The 18276-nt window shown below is 36.1% G+C and overlaps 1 protein-coding gene across 1 annotated transcript in view; it reads left to right on the top strand.

Moving 5' to 3' along the window:
- Positions 1-18276, top strand: part of ATRNL1 (attractin like 1) — a 498803-nt gene that overhangs the window by 195294 nt on the left and 285233 nt on the right. Inside the window, exons 25-26 of the mRNA XM_054581578.1 lie at positions 2011-2072; positions 14475-14553. Coding sequence (XP_054437553.1) covers positions 2011-2072; positions 14475-14553 — 141 coding nt within the window. The remainder of the gene's footprint in view (positions 1-2010; positions 2073-14474; positions 14554-18276) is intronic.

Below are 18276 nucleotides of genomic sequence, written 5' to 3' on the forward strand. Positions count from 1 at the left end.
TATTGTGGGGGTAACCTATAAACCTTTATTTCCTCATCTATAAAATGGATTTAATGGTATTATTTATTTTACGTGGTTATTTTGCTGGTTAAGTAAGTTAGTATATGAAAAGCACTTAGCTCAATGCCTGGGCAATAGTAAATACTTTATGAATGTTAGAGGATTTCTTTTTAAATAGTACTAATGTTGTAGAAGTATGTGATAGCAATTGAGGTCCCTAAACAGACAGGATCTAGAGTTGAAATGCCAGGCAATGAATCATTTGGACTGAAATTCCCCAAGAGAAGATGTTAGGGCAAGAAGGAACAGTTACGGCTAAACAAGAACAGACGGTGATAATGAATGGCGAATATTGGAAACGACTAAAACTGTTAACTGATCAGACTGCAGTGTCAATGCTATCTGTAGAGGAAGAAGCAAGGGCCACATCTGAAGATCATTCTATGCTGTGGCAAGGAAGTTAGAGTCCAGGCTAAAAGCGATGGAAAACACTGAGAGAACTTAAGCAGGGGGATGGACTGTGGACAGGAATTACAGAAACCTCTTCCAGTTTCAAAGAAAGCATCTTGTCAACTTGGTGAAGAGTGACCAGAGGGTTGTGAAATTGAAGGCAGGGAGACCAGTTAAGTTTTTGCATTAAACCAGGGGGAAAGTTATGAGTGCATTTGCTAAGGCATTTATTTGCTCTAAAAATAATTAAACCCATTAAATTTTCATAGACAATATTCAAGGATTTATAATCATTGTAATTTGTGTTATAAAGGATTGGGTAGTATATTTATTCCTCATGTTTTCATCTAGAAATGGATTTTATCTTTAAAAATTATCCATTTACATTAAGCCCATTTTAAAAAATATTACTTTCAGGAATGATATGTATTATTATATCATTTAGCCATGTGTTATTATTGAGAGGAAATTTATGCTTATTGGGATAAATTATTATAGTTGATCTCATCTAGTAATGGTAACTTAATCTCCAATTTGATTTAATTTATTTTAAAAAATAATAACAACCTGATGCAACCTTGAATTGCTTACCTGAAACATAGCCCATTGTTTTTGCGTTGACTAACTTCAGTTTTAACTTCCACTATATAAGTATGCTTGTATATCAGCATTTTGCAGAACTATAATCTAAACAGTGGTTTGAAAAACTTCTCGTTTACTTTGTTAGGTGAACTTGATAATTTTAACCCATTCCATTGTATTTTCATTTTTATTTGTCTCAAATATATCAGAATTTATTAATGGCATTCTGATATTTGCACAAACACACTAATTTGTCCTTCAGAATAAGAATAAGAAATATCTGAATAAGAATTCTGATAATTTGTGGTAAATATTAAGCTATTAATCTATTTATCCAGCCAAATTCATGTATTATAAATATTTTTGTTGAATCATAAATTCAAAATGTTGATTGTTATTATATAATAAAATATAGCATATCTTAATTTTTTGTTTTAGATTTTACACATGTATTCAATGTAGATCTGCATTTAAGCTCAATTGGACAAAATACATTACTGTCACTGTTGCTCTATTTTCAGCTAACTCAGTATTTTAACATTCATTTTATCAATTACTTGAGGGCTCTTGGAAAACATGGGACAAATGAGGATATTACTAAATTTTACCATTAATTGGTCTCTTGATTTTGCAGGGATCCATTATATTAATAGAACATGTGATTATTATTAGATGAAGAAACTCATTTGCATGTTTTAGGCACATTTTAATGTCATAGGATTTCACATGAAACTCTTCACATACATGCTTGAAGTAATTTTTAGGTTTCTTAAACCATTTAATTTTAGAACCTAGGCAAATGTTATCGTTAGTAGTTAATATATTAGGTGTTCTAGATAAAATTTTGAGTGCAACATAAATGATTTATAAAATGGTGACCCAATTACCTTGATCATTTAAAATATTCTTACAAATGCCTTAAAGTATTACCACATAGATTCAGTAAGTGTCCAACTTTCTTTTATTTTGATCTTTCAGATTGCATTTTCACAACACAATACAATCATGGATCTTGTGCAGTTTTTTGTCACCTTCTTCAGGTAATTTGCTTTTATTGGCTTTGAATTCGTTAAACCTATATTTTGATATATGTTCTGTCAATCTGTTAGATAACTTATCAAATTTTTAATCTTAAAACATCATACAGTGTTATATATGATATTTGTATATCATATATATCATGAATAAATATTCATATACATTTTGATATATATCTTCAATAGTTTTATATGCTTAAATATATACCACAGAGCAGAGGAAACGTTTGAAATACACTTTTGCAAGATTATTTTGCTGTTGTACTGTTTGTTAATGGATTTAGTGGAATAATGATAACTTTGTGTTTCCCTGTCACATAAGTAATTAAAGTCTTCTTTAATTAATGAAATGATAGTACATTCACCATATTGATTAGGCACATCTTCTAGAATTAAATCAATTCAGTGATTTCTTAGGAAATTATATGTACTTAGCAATATACTAAAATCTATAGGGGATAAGAACAAATGTATTCATGTTCTTAAAGAGTTTATAATCTGAAAGTACTAAATATGACTGAATAAAGCATCATTCCGTAGGACTGTTGTTGTTTGAGATATTAATAGGCTTACAAAAAAGCATTTCATAATGCAGCAACTTTGGAAAATGTGTATACTAAAGTTAACTAGGGCTCCTTAATTTGTTTTTAACTGACATCACTTCCTTGAATTTGTAATATGTTAATTTGCAGTATATCTTTGTAAAAGAGCAGGTGGAGTTGGAAGCATTTCTCAAAACATGAAAACTCTTGTCCAGTAACAGTTAGTTTCATTTCCGTGGGCTATAAAGAAAGAAACGCTGGGTTAGGAGAAGAAGCGGAGGTTCAGTGAGTTGGAACCTTAGACCATCCGGATTGGCAGGGATGTTAGTTTTGTTATGATGTGTACAGTTTATGAAGGTCTCTTGGGTGCCCTTGTGTAGATTAGACAAAGGTGCCCCCTTCTCTTGGCAGACTTAGTCCCACATCACAGCACACAGCTTCACAAACGGAGTGCAGTCGGAACCTAGACCTTCGCTCACCAAGACGGCCATATTGCCTTATGCGGTCATGAACCTTCACAACCCAACACAGGACAGGCGAAGCACTTTCCTGAATGCCAAAGTAACCCCCACAGGTTATCTGGTCCAGACACCCAAACAATACTTGAATTTCTAATGCTTTCTCCACAGAGGTCAGCACACATTTTGTGGGAAGGACCAGGTAGCACACATTTCAGGATCTGTGGGCTCTGTGGTCTCTGTTGCTAGAGGCGCCCCAGCTAAAATGGAAACAAGTGGGAGTAGCTGTGTTCCAATAAACCTTCACTGTAAAAACAGCCAGTGGGCAGGATCCTGCCTGGGATGTAATCTGCCCAGCTCCTCCTGAACTGGCCCGTGCCCGAATGCCTTTAATGACTGGAAATGCACCGTCTCCTGAGGTAGCGCTTTCTACCTTCGGGCAACTAAGTTTTCTTCTGAATGAGATGAAATCTGGTCCCTATAGTATCTCTTCTAATTTACCCATATGGGCCCATACACAGAAAGCCTAATCTCTTATCTCTGTTGACAGCCCTTCAGTTTTCTGCACTCTTTTCTCAAAGTTACACGTTCCCTGCTTATTAATCCTTTTCTGTTGTCAGTGCCTTTCCTGCGGTGGTCACTTTCCTCTGAGAACAATCTTGTCTGTCGGTGTCCCTAGAAAAGCTGTAATTTCCAGAATTTAATGCTATGAACATATATATCTCTAATGTGTGTGCAAATTTAATTCATGCTTTAAATTTGTCCCTTAAAAGTGAAATTTGAGGAAGCATTTTAAATATATTTAATGTTTTATGACTTTGTAATTCTGAATGTAAATGGATTTTAAGGCTATTAATTACATTATAATATGTTTTTAGAAAGTATTAGAAGTTGAAATCAAATGAGCCTTATTTAATGCATCAAAAATAAAACCGTTTTTAGTGCAGAGCGGTGTGGTTGGATATATACTAAAAAGTTCAGCTCTGTGTGAAAATTCACAATGCTGAATATATATGTAAACTATTTAAACATTTAAGGTTATATTTGAAGCTTTTGAATTTGTGTGCATTTTAAGTTTGATAATTCTTTTATTAAATAAAAAGGAAGTTAGTGCTAATGTGTACCATGTCTTAGAGATGGTCTTGTTCATTATGTTGTCATCATGAACAAAGGGAAAAAAATGTTAGGCATTGGGTGAGATAAAATGTATTTGATGGCTTTTTTTGTCATTTAAATCTCTTTCAGCAGTGAAATGTAAATTAGTATTAAAATTGTCTTATTGTTAAGAAAAACATGGAGAGAATATTTTGAAGTTTATGTTGTTTTTCTTTAAGGTCACTGATACATTTTATTTATTTTTATTTTTTTAAAGGTTTGAGAGAGAGAGAGGAAGAAAGGGCAGGGTGGGGGGAGAGAAACATTGATTTGTTGTTCCACTATTTGTGCATTCATTGGTTGATTCTTACAAATTCCCTGACTGCAGATTGAACTTGCAACCTTGGCATCTCAGGAGGATGATGCTCTAACCAATTGAGCTACCTGGCCAGGGCCTGATAAATTTTAAAAGAGAGTTTCAAACAGGTCAGCATTTATGGGCATCCTCAGTCAGGCCACCAATACTACTATTTCCTTTTCTAACTAAGTTATTCAAGTAGCAGAGGTAAATGTGTCAGCTTTTTGGTTCAGCCATGGTTCAATGGAGGCTACTTCACAAACTCTGTCTGCTTTTTAACTCTACACATTGGCCTCTGGTGGTAAATGTGATTGGGCCAGTGTTAGGGAGATCACTTATAGACATAGCCTGGCTCTGATCTTCACTTAGCTATCATCACTACGCCACCTAGCTTCTCTGAGTGTCAGTCCTTTCATATATAGAATTAAAGAATTTCATTGTGACCTTTGTTGTTGTTGTTTTGTTGTTAGAGTCTGTGATGTCATATAGTAAATAATTAGAAAATGAAAAGAAGTTATTTTAAAAATAAATTCCTTTTTCTGGTATACAAAATAGAAAAGTAAATCTGTGTGGATCTGATAAGTCTGAATTATTTATTTTAAATGGAATTTAAGGCTGGTAGATTAAATGGAAGTGTAGTAGGGACCATTACCCCTGCATCTTTTAGATTGTTAATGGTGGTAGTAATTTTCACTAGCCCACTGGGGTGATGGACTGTTTCTGATTTATCATCTTGACCGGAAGGACGGTAGTTTCAGAGGTTGCCACTATGATAGGTCTTACCGCACAGGCCAGGGATGCGATGTTCAGGCTATTGTAACGAACTTGAACATAAATTCTAATTATACACTTGAGAACTAGGTAAATTATCACTAGGTACATCCATAGACACAGTTGGCATGCTGTGAGCCAGAATTTGCCAAAATTTGTTACCCAGCCCTGGAAGGCACCCAATTCTTACAAGTGTCATGATGACACTTTAGTCCTTGGATACCTGTGACATCTGTGACCCTGTGTCTAATAGTAACCAAACCATCTACTTATTCCTCTTGCACTATATATATACACAAGTATATGGCTGTGTACATGCCCAGATATACAGAGGCCCCTTTTTATATACTCTTCAAGATATTTAAAGATGTCCTTTCTTCTAAGGACCCAGCCATCTGTTCAGTCAGTGGTTTCTGGATTTGTAAATTAGCTCATCTGGAGACTGAGCAGAAGATCATGATTTTTTTATTGAATTTATTGGGGTGCCTTATGCTACATGAAATAAGCCAGTCAGTGAAAGACAAGTACCATATGATTTCACTCATATGTGGAATCTAATGAACAAAATAAGCTAACAAACAAAATAGAAACAGACTCATAAGCAGAGGATCATGATTTTCCATTGGGGCAACCACCCTCAGCCCCCCATTCCTTCATTCTTACTTAAAATAAAACTAGATGTGCCTACCTATTTTGCCCCTTGGGATACCTTGCATTTTAAATAATCTCTACAGCTCCATTACAGCATATTGCCTCTGTCAGCTTCTTTATTCCATTTTCTTTCATGTGCTAGGGCAACTCAGGCATTTCCACCTCACTGTGCATTGGCCACTGCTTTTTCCAGGCTCCTAAGAGCCACTCCAGCAACAGGCTTGCCCATCCCCTGGAGTCCTCATTAGGGCGCTGCATCTCCTGTGGTCCTGAGAATATACACTGATATTCATGCATTCTCGCTTTTCCAGTCTTACATTCCTTCTACCCTGATCAAATACCACTAAAATCCAACTGTGGTCATACTCCTCTGCCTCCTGCCAGCCCATGCTAGCTAATTCTTGCAGCTCTTTCAAGTAGTAATTTCTTTCCTTTCTTATTAGGACAATGTGGACTATGCTGGTTTAATGATAGTCGTTACCAGAATGGCAACCGAGAGAGGAGGCAGTGGCAGCTTGTTAGGGGAGCGTCTGTTGGCTCTCTTACTAGAGAAGGGAGTTGTAGATCCAACCTGCTCAGAAGCATCCATCTAGGTGTTCCATTCTAGATATTCCTGTCCCGTAATTCAAGGGCTCAGGTTTTTCCAACCACGGCCCTTGTCTTTGCATCAGACAACTGCTTTGGCTGAGCGTCTGTCATCTTTGGAAGCTGAGTGAATGAGCTGATCTAGGAGTTAGATCATTAGCCTGCTGCTCATCTATATTGGCTCTTCCACAGTCAGAGATAAGGGCTTCATTCAGAGCTGTAAAAGATACCCGCTAGCCTTCCATGAGCCAGTCATGTTGCTGTCCTCCAGTCTCCCACTCTCTGTCTGCAGGTAGTCACGCAGCACAGCAGTGATCAGCAGCCTCTCTTCCAAAGGTGTTTTCCCCAGATTACCACTGGTGAAATCTCTAAGCAGCTGAAGCCTTCCTCTAGGACGCGTCTGCGTCTGTGCCCCACCTACCAGCATGCATGGTGTCCCGTGAGCCTGCCAAGTAATGAGTGATCTGGCTCCAGATCCCCATTTTACCTCCTGATTTCCCAGAACATGTCCTCAGCGAAGCAGACACCAAAATAGGAATAGATGTACAATACGTGTATCAGGGGAAACTCATGTCGGGGGAAGGACAGGGGAGAGGGTGAGGGACTCTGTACACCAGAGTGTGGAACTGACCTTTGTAAAGGAGAGCAGGAAGAAAGGGAAGCTGAGTGAAAGAGCTGGCAATTGCATGCAGGTCTAAGAAAGTTTGCCAAGACCAGTGGTGAGGCCTCAAGCTGAGCCAAATCACCCGCGAGAGTTCTGTGTCTCCCAGCGTCAGACCTGCCTCGCAGTCCCTGCCATACTCAGTCACTGACTGAGGGTGGCTGTTGGGGAGTGAGTGTGGCCTCTGTGGGAACCCAGCGATGGCTTATTGAGGGCAGGAGTGGGGGCCATTGGTTAATTTATGCTCTCTGTTGTCAGTGGTCAGGGGCACATTTTGATGGTTGGCACAGCAAGTTTGTCTGTTGCTTAAAGACTTAGTAGAACTGATGTATAAAACCATCTGAATTTGGTATGGTTTTTAAATTTGTTTTTGTATGATTTGATTTCTTCATGGGTAGACTTTTCAATTTCTGATTAAATTTATGTCTTTTCAAGTTTTCTGTTTTTCCTGATAAGATTAAGAGATTTCTTATTTTTAAAAAATATTTTATTTGTTTATTTTTAGAGAGAGGAGAAGGGAGGGAACAGGAGAGGGAGGGAAACATCAATGTGTGGTTGCCTCTTATGTGCCCCTTACTGGGGACCTGGCCCACAACCCAGGCATGTGCCCTAACTGGGAATCGAACCAGTGACCCTTTGGTTGACAGGCCAGCACTCATTCCACTGAGCCACACCAGCCAAGGTTTTTATTTTTAAATATATCACAATTTCCTTCCTTTTTAAGGCTAGCCTTCCATGCAATAATATATAGTGCATTGCATGCATACCCCGTGTTTTCTTATTCATTCATCAAGGGACAGTTGAGTTGCTTCCATGTTTAAAAAAATGTTTTGCTGTTGTAATCCCATCTCTGTCTTGCTTCTGCTAAAATGGTTGATTAACTCCATGAGTTACACCCATGATTTCTTTATCAAATGGTTGTTTAGCCCCACCTGAGTGTTCTCTTCAGAACAAGCTTCCTCAGTTGGTTCAATATGGGTGGACTGAGAATGTCCCAAAATTCCAAGTTCTGATTCCTTTTTGCCTAACAATCCCATGTTCCATTCATCTCTCTCTGCTTGGATTTTACTATAAGCAGGTAAGAGGGCCGAAACTGCATCTTCAACACTTTCCTTATAAATCTCTTATGCTAGACATCCAGTTCCAAGGCTTGCAAGCTCTGCTTTCCACCAAATACTAGAACACAATTCAGCCAAGTTCTTTGCTGTTTTCTAACAAGGGTGGTCTTTCCTCCAGTTCCCAACTACCTGTTCCGCATTTCCATCTGCGACCTCACCAGAATGACCTTTGACATTATATGTGTATCAACATTCTCTTCATGATTATTTATGTATTCTTTAAGAAAACAATTCTCCTTGTTTCTTTCTGACCTCTCACCAGAATCGCCTTTTAAGTCCATACTTCTCTCCCCGGTCTCTTCGTGTCAATCCGGACATTTCCTAGCAGGTGCCTCCAAATTCCTCCAGCCTTTACCTGTTCCAAAGCTGCTTCAGTATCTCCTAATTCCCCTGACTCCTAATATAGGCACATGGGCGATAGGCTTTCAGCATATGAATTGGGCCAATACAATTTGATCATAGCATGGAGTATAAAGTCCAGTGAGTCCCAGCATTGTTGATTTCATTTTGCACTAAGTTTTCTGTTACTTGCATTTGGAATCACCTCAACTGATAGTGCATGCTAAGATATAGTTGATTTTTTTTTTTACCTGTCACTGTGTTATGCTTATTATTTTCCCCTGATCATTACCAACAGAGTGGGGGCGTTTTCTTTAAAATGCTTTTCCCACCCTGGCTGGTGTGGCTCAGTGAACTGAGTGCTGGCCTGCAAATCAAAGGGTTGCCGGTTCAATTCCCCATCAGGGCACATGCCTGGGTTGCAGACCAGGTCCCCAGTAGGGGGCGCGCAAGAGGCAACGACACATTGATGTTTGTCTCCCTGTCTTTCTCCCTCCCTTCCCCTCTCTCTAGAAATAAATAAATAAAATCTTAAAGAAATAAAATGCTTTTCCCAAGTAAAAATACTCCACACCCCCGTGTCCTTAGAGTGGGCAGCTGTCACCGTTGCCCCACCTGTGGAAAGAAGGACAGGGAGGGCACCCAGGGCCTCCCTGCAAATATGCCCCAGGCCGGCTCTGCCAGCCTCGATTCTTGCTTAATACCCCTCAACACACTCGCACCAATATATGCTATGTCCCTACTCTTTCTTCACCTCCACCCGCAAGCCTTTGTCAGTTTTTTCATCTTTGTCAATCTGATCACCGAAACAAGGAAATTTGTGTTTGTAATATACAGGGTTTTTTTTTGTTTGTTTGTTTGTTTGTTTGTTTGTTTTGCATTCTAAGTTAGTGATTTATTTTTAACACTTAGCTGAAGAAATCCTTTAGGTGTTAGGAAGGTATTTTTAAAACCTTTGAAAGGTATTTTCCAGAATAGCAGTTATTAGGAAATAAATGACTTTTTAAAATAATATGTTTCTGTATTTCAACACAGTTCTTTGGTTTGTAACATTTTTAGTTGAAATCAAAGATTAATATGCCCACATCGCCTTTTAAACATGTATTTAGGACTTGATTTTTATGATCAATTAACTTCAAATTGCTATAAAATAGTGACAATGTTATCTCTTTTTGCATTTGGCCGACTAGATTACCACCTGAGGGTATTCCTTTGTCACCCGAAGCCTGCTTTACAATATGACCTATACTATACTGTGCTACTTTTATTGAATTCTCTTTAATTTTCTCTAAATGAAAATATCTAACAAGTTCCATGTTTTTGCATTTTAAGCATCCTTTCCACGCTGACCATTTTATGAAGGTTAAAATCAAATTATTGAAACATCTCTCCCTGAGTTCCTATGCCTTTTTTTTATATCCCTGTAGTTCATATACTTGCTTTTCAATGTTTCCTTTCTTTTCTTTTTTCCTATTTCACTTCCATTGGGGAATTTTGCTGAAGGATAATGAACCTTTCAGATCTTCCAATAGTATTATATAGCATTTTTTAAAAAAGAATGCCCAATTATCCCCCTGCCCCGGTATCTCTACCAAGGAACCATAAAAACTGTTGTGTAATATAATAGAAAAAGATCTGAAAGAAACTGATAAAATATTTTCCTCTGATAGCAGATTATTGGATGCTAACGTTTGACATTGGCCTTAACACCTTTCACTGAAGAAACATATTAGGAAAAAGTTAACCGCTACAGATAAACCCTTACCTATCAGTCATTTTATGTAATGAAAGTCTTTTTTCTCACTCATGTGAAGTCCGGGAGGCAGAAAGAAGCCAGTGGAAGGGACAGAGTGGTGTGCAGGGCACTGTGCCATCAAGGAATTCAGGCGGATAGAAATTCTGTCAGGCTTCCAGCTCCTGGGCTTGTCAGGGGAACCTGAGATTTTCCACTAATCACCAGTGGATGAGTGTAACTTCTGAACTATGCGGGATAAATTTTTGTTTGCTTTTTTTTTTTAATGAAGCAAGTGCTCTTAATAAAATGATATTTGTTTTAAATGTAGATATTTAAAAAGAACTACAATTTTTATTTGCAATGTAATTTTTTACAAATCAAGAACATTTATAAAGTATTACCTTGATATATAATCCTAATAATGCCAAGTAAGACATTCTATGTCAGAGAAATACTGAAGTCAAGGAAAGAACCAGTTTCATTTGTGTGGACAAAGTTTAATAACAACTACTACTTGCCATTGGGTTTTAAATAATTTTTGGAGATTATTAGAATATTTTCTTAAACTATTGGTTTTACCAACCAATTTATTTCTATCACTGTGAGCTCTCATCTAATATGAATTAGCTTAGAGAGCATCGTTGCAAACCCTGAAAGCATGTGTCTCCTCTTCTGAAGGAGTGGAAATCGTGAAAACTGAAAATTATTTGTTATACTGGGTTTCTGCATCATTATGAGAATGGCACCCTTCACTTGAGTCATGAAATTTAAATCAGAAAGACTTCAAGTTCCTCATGGAGAGACCCAGCAAGTTTTCACCATCTTAAATTGAATTTCTATCATGTAACTATTTTGACTGAGAAATATTGTGAATGACAGATTGTCAAATAAAAATATGTTTTGCTATTTAATTTGTATTTAATTATTTAATAAAAGTGAATTTTGGTATACATCATATTGTCTACTACTACAGATATTCTGAATCAGTTGACAATTTTTGGTGTCTGATTTGGATGCATGAGGGATGATAAAATTGAATGTGCGTTTACATTTTAGCTGAAAAGTGACGATGAAACAAAGAATTTGGAAGATAGGGGAGAACTTGCAATTAAATACTTTCTAACTTAAGCATTAACTTAAACTCTCCATGAGTTAGCTTTCTGATCTTTAAAAGAGTACATAACAGTATCCATGATATAGCATGTGCGATTTGGTAATTAAGGAAATAATTTGTGGAACACACTATAGTGCTTGGTACATATTACTCAAGAGATGTTAATTGCTTTTATTTTTATGAATGTTATTCAGGAGTTCAGTTTTGACGTGGTGGGTTTGAGGTGATATTTATAATGTTAAAATTCTTAAGGATATAATGGTAGAACTTATTTCAAATAAATAGATCCTTGGGTTCTATCTACGTATCAGTTCTCAATACAATATTATAACAGTTACAGTGTTACCATGAATGTGACAAAGGAAATGTAAGCCCTGTGGTAAGAATTCCGACTAGAACAGGGTTTCTCACCACTGTTAGCATGTTGCTCTGGCAAAATCTTGGGGTAGGGGGCTGGCCTGTGGATTGTAGGATATTTACCTTCATCCAACTGGGTGCCACCAAATGGTAATGACCAGAAATGTCTCCAGCCCCTGCCAAATGTCCCCTGGAGGGCAGAACTCTCCTGGCTGAGGATTACTGGAGTAGAGGGGATCTTGTAGGCTCCTTCAGGTATATGGAGGAGTTTTAGTACTCAGAAGAAGGAGCTGACTCAGTGTAACCCAGAAAACAGTACTGATTGATAAAGGCAGTTTGTTAGAAGGATATTTTCTTAGTTTGAACTAGCTAAAAATAGAGTGCATTGACAAAGCTCACCTTTTGGCAGGTCTGTCTGAAATGACGGATCAGAAAATCATTCGAAGTGAGGTCGTAGTTGACAAGACAGCAGCATGGTGGTCAGGAACTGAGTTTTAAGGAATGTTTACAACCTAAAAGGGGATTCTGGAATGCAGGCTACCTTCATAGACCCTGTAGGGTGTCAGGAAGGATGAAGGAAAACCAAGAAAAAAAAGTATGCAGGGGAAGTTTCACAGTGAATGGTTGGTGTTGTCAGCTGGGACGTGAAGGTCAGTTGACAGAAAAGAGCAGTGTATTTAATTCCTTGAAAGCCTTGGAGAGGAAGGTACCCTATAAAGTGGTGAATATTATCTATGTGTTAATCATTATTAATATTAGCATTTTATTAGCATATAAGCCAGATGCCAGATTCCAAGGAGTTAAATAAAACTAGATTATGAGGAAGTTGACAGGGAGGCGGGTGCCTTTACCAGCTCAGTAAAACTGAGGACCTACAGGGTCAGTAAAGAGTCAATGTTGTTATTTTTGGGAGATACGGGACTTTAGCACTTTGGAAAATTTAAATTAAGATGAAATAGAAAGTGTATAAACATTCGATGAATTAGATAAATATATAAAAAATAAAAAGGTATCTCAGTGGTTGGAAAGATCAGGGTCACAGCCTTTTTTCCTTTCTTTCTTCCTCCGTCCCCCTCCCTTCCCCGCCCCTCCCCTCCCTTCCCCTCCCTTTTTCCTTTCCTTCCACCTCCTTTGGCCGTGGAAACGTAACTGTTGTGAGGTGGTGGGTAAGCTAGCAGCTCCTAGCAGAGGGGGAGGAGAGAGTTTGAAGCTTCCATAGCTGGGTTTGAATTCTGACAGTACCACCTGCTTTCTGTGCGACTATAAGCAGTGTACTTTGGACTCTGAGCGCTGGCTTCTTCTTTTCTAAAATGAGAATATGTGCTCTTTGAATGGTTCTTACAAAACTAAATTCAGTGATCAATGTAAAGTATCTAGCACGGTATCTGGAATGTGTTCAGCACTCAGTGAACAGATGCTACAAGTGTCATTGTCATCATCATTGAAGGGTATTTTAAGATTTCTTCAAGTGAGGCAAGGAGAAAAAACATATTAAGGCCTTGACAAGCATAGAAAGTGTCAAAAATTACACTGCTTATGAGTGAATCAAGCGATGAGTGCAAGGGTTTTTAATTAAGGAAGAAGACTAGGATTTTTATAGTGACCAGTGACGAGTGAATTTGTAGTGACTCAGGTCTGTTCACTTCTGGATTTTTTCAGAGCTTATTCTTTAACCACAGAGCAGAGGAGGAGAAAATAATGTTGGTACAGGGTTGGGATTCATTAATTAGATTCACATAAATTTATTAGAGACTTGTCAGTCTCAAATTACTGCTCACAAGGTATCCTATATTTTCATGGCTTATTGCATATTGTACCTCCCATGTATAGATCACATATGTAAACATTTAACCGATCTGTTTCTTATTTTAAACATTAGCATAGACCAGGGCTTCTAAACTTCAGCACTGCTGACATTTTGACTGGGTGATTCTTGGTCATTGGAGGCAGTCCTGTGGATTGCAGGGTGCTTAGAAGCATCCTTGGTTCTCCTCGCTGGGGGCTAGGTGCGCCTCTCGCAGTTGTCATAATCAAAAATGTCTCCAGACATTACCAAATGTTCCGTGGGGGTGGATGAGGGCTTACAGTGAGCTTACAGTTGAAATATTCTCCTATCTAAAATAGTTGCTAATAAAGAGTAATTGAATGGACATGTGATACTTGAATTTATAAAATTGCCAATATAACTCAACGATTCTAAATAGATTTCTGTTGCTTTATGAAACCAGTAGAATTATACATTTATGTTTCTTTTAACAAAGGAAATCTTCAAGATAGACTATAAATTACAGCAAGGAATATAAATAATTTTTCTACTTGTACATTTTGTTTTTATTTGGGAACATCTCACCACTAATTTATCCTTTTTTGCTTGACTTATTTACCAAGACAAAGCGATCACTTCTGTATATGCAGAGTGGAGCAAAAGTAGGTTTACAGCTGTTTGTATGCAAAATAATGTAATAATTAATTAATAAATAATACAAGAATAAACTCTGTTTCATGTACTCACAATGGCAAACCTGCTTTTGCTTCACCATGTATATATTTAAATCCTCTATATATTTTTATGACATATATGAAATGTTTTAAGCAAAGATTATTTGTGTTTTATTTTCCAGTTGTTTTTTATCCTTATTATTGGTGGCTGCTGTGGTCTGGAAGATCAAACAAACATGCTGGGCTTCTCGACGGAGAGAGGTATCAGTAACAGTATTTCATCTTTAGTTTAAAGATTCAAGCAAACATATGCATCTCTATTGTTAAATTAACATGCTCCTTTCAAATATGGATTTTCAAATCAACTTTATTTATTTATTTATTTTTTAGAGAGAGGGGAAGGGAGGGAGAAAGAGAGGGAGAAAACATGAATGTGCAAGAGAAACATCGATCGGTTGCTTCTCGGATGCCCCCAACTGGGGACCTGCCCACAACCCAGGCATGTGCCCTGACCTGCAGTCTAACTGGGTGACCTCTTAGTTCTCAGGAAAATGCCCAATCCACTGAGCCACACCAGTCAGGGCTAATGTTTTTTATTAAGATTGAACAAACCAGTCTAGTATTTTTAAAGCGTCAAAACAAACTTTACCACAGTCATTTTAAGTCAGTATGTGTAGAAGCATTGGTTAGCTGTAAAATGTTTTCTTTAAATAGTGTTAGACTTCATAGCAAATACAAATATTCTGTTGATAAAATAATCTGCATTCTCTTTTATAATTTATTTTAATAAATGTCTTTGCTGCAATTTCAGAGAAATTTCTAACTGACAAATATTTATTTTTGGTTTTTAATCTCCTAGAGCTTTGGGGTTTTTTTTTGGTAATCAAATCTTTTCCATTTCATGGTTAGTAATGCAAACATGTTCAAAGTGCACCTCAGTTTGATACATTTCTGTATCAGAATTGATTATGTATGTTTCATGTAATCTAAAAATTAATAAAAAATATAACACTTTTCCAGAACAACTATGATATAATACAGTCTCCTAATTTTGTATAAATTAGTTAATTGAAAGAAACAAGAATCTGAGGAGCATAAATATGTAGTAGATTTACTGTTCTGCTTCATATAATAAAAAAGTAAGTTTCTGTTTTAACATTATATCATTACATTTTGTTAGTATTAATATTAGTTTTCTCTTTGCTGTTGCATTTCCTGTGTGCTTGTATGTTTAATTTTGTGCAGCAATATAAAGCAGTGCTATAATTCCTTACCTCTTTTCCCCCCATGCTAAAAGATTATATTTCAAGGTATTTAAAGGCCACCCCAAGTATTCTAAGTTATAATACTCTAGGTTAACTATTCTTTTATTTTCAAACATGTATCATAGCTCAGTGCTTATCTATAAAATATTTACAAACTTGACACCCCTCCCACAAATCAACTATTCATCCTAACCCTCTCTGCCTTTCTGATTTCTGTGTACGGCCAGTACAATATCAATGAGAATTGATTTATTATGACCCTATGATAAAAAAGTAATCCAACTGAAAAGGAGCTTATCAACCATAAATTCATAAATATTTGGCAAGCAGTAAACTTATCTATGGAGATAAACAGTAGGAATACACATGTTAGACATTCTATTAAGGTGAAATTACAGATTCATGAAGGGAAACTTAATTGGTAGGCAAACAGTGTTAATTAAGGCCTTCTAGGTAATGGAATAAGGTAAGTGACATTTATGTCCCTATCATTAGAAAAGAATTCAGGATCAATTAGGGCTGCTGGGTTCCCACTACGTTATGATTAGCAATGTTTGAATATCTGATTTCTAAGGTTGATTATAAAATGCAACTGCAATTGTGGCATTGTGAATAGATCAATATGCAGCTCAACATTAACTGGCTTCTGAATGTGGGTAAGTTGTCTAATTAAAAATTTTTTTCCTCTAAAGAGAAAGGATTGTACCATATAATTTCCAGCTGGAGGTTTCTAGAACTCTAGGAATGTTTGTATATAATAACTAAAGTTTAGAAACAGGGTTAAATATTTGAGAAAACTGATGGGAAAAGGTCATTTACCTATGAAACTCAAACTTCTCAAAATGACAAATTGCTTTTGTTTAATATTCTCTCACCTCAGGGCAGTAATGTGTTGTTCATTACATATTATCAGAAGCTCTGGGAAGCTGATTACCTTAATTTAAAAATAAAAATGACTTTATCTTTTGATTAAAAGTCCAGATCTCTCCAAATATGTTTTGCATGTGGAATGAACCTAGGAAGGGAGAACTAGATTAGGAAGCTGCTGGGCCAGGTCTAATCTGTGCTTCTAAATATTACTGTGTTTTCTCGCTATTCCTTCAGTATGGGGCCCATTTTTCCAAAACTTATCGAGGTAGTTTTTGCTAAAGAATATAATAATGATGTTTTTATTTAATTTGCTACCTTTACTGAAATACAAAACCTGTAAAAACCTGTCTTGGTGAGAGGTCGTGCCATGTTATTGTGTCATATGTTAAAAAGGATTGCGAGGAATTTCCTCAAATTTAATTGTATTAAATTCTTTAAGTACAGAATTCTAAATGTGTTGGAAATCATTCATGTGTTGATGCCCAAAGTAAAGATGACATATTGAGATGACTAACAGAGATCTATTATTATATAATAATTTTATATTACTAAAAGGTCACCATTTTGATCTTGGAGGCCCAAAGACTTCTAACTATACTAGTTGTAGTTTATATGATAATCCCAATTATAGACTTTTTGCAAATGGAAGTAAAAATGTGTTTTTACCTGATCTCTTCTTTATTCATTTTTAACTATTAGATTAACTCTAATATTCCCCAAAGGAAAAGATCCCAGTTTTGTTTTTTTTTAAATGTGGATATGTTACTTTTTCTAAACCCTAAATGCGCCAATAGTTGTAAACTTCATAGGACGCCTGTCATTAGTAGAATGACAGTTTATCTGTAACAGTAAATGAAAATTATTTAAAGGATTTTTCTCTCCATTATTTCTGTAATTTTGTTACAGGAATTGTACAGCTACTACTTGCTTTTCTAAATATAAGAACTGTTTTAAAATGAAAATAATCTTTGGACATTTAAAAAAATATATTGTGTTAATTAAACAAGGCATATTGGCTTTTTAAACTATCTGAAGCTTTGGCTCCTTAGAAACACATAAATGCTTTTTTTGTGGTATAATTTTAATATCAGAAGGCCATTATTAATGTTATTCCTTTTGAATAACACCCTTGAGAATTCAGGGGCTCTTAAAAACTCAAAAAATGAAACTACAAAGGACTTCCATTTTAATATTATGTCTTCATATAAGAGTTCCAAACTTATTTCTGTGATAACTCTGTAAAGAATATGAAATTTGGGGGGGAGGGGGCTGTGCAAATTAATGGAAACAATAAATGGATATTGACCAAAAGAAATATTGTAATACAGCAAATGGATGAGTTCATTTTTATAGTTTGTGCATATTCCTGAAGTATGAAAACATCAAGTTTTAATGGCACATTCAATTTTAGGTAAATAGTTATTATAGTTCAAAAATACCTGTTAAAAGCAAGTGTATGTTAAAAGAAGCCTCTTAAAATATTGTTATGCTTTATAATCCTTATTTTTAATCAAAAACTTGAATTTTGAATAGATATTGTAAATTTTCTGCACATTCCATAATCACACAGAGTAAAACCTAGATTTGAGTTTAGCATTACAAACCTGAGGTTTGAGTTAAAATTAGTATACTAAAACTAAAAATAATAAACTAACAGTAGGATTTTCTAGAGATAAATGCACCAGTTCTTTTTTTGTATCTGTTATATGGGCACAAAAACAGAGAACAAGTAATAATATTAAATTATACTCCTAAAGACATGTCATAGGTTAATGATAAAATATTCTCTGAAATGCTTAATTTGTGGTAATTGGTTTCTTATCTAAATATTATTAATGTAATGCAGCGA

The sequence above is a fragment of the Pteronotus mesoamericanus genome, unplaced genomic scaffold (assembly GCF_021234165.1).
Source record: "Pteronotus mesoamericanus isolate MK-2021 breed Mesoamerican mustached bat unplaced genomic scaffold, CSHL_Meso_final contig_657, whole genome shotgun sequence".
NCBI classification, from domain to species: domain Eukaryota; kingdom Metazoa; phylum Chordata; class Mammalia; order Chiroptera; family Mormoopidae; genus Pteronotus; species Pteronotus mesoamericanus.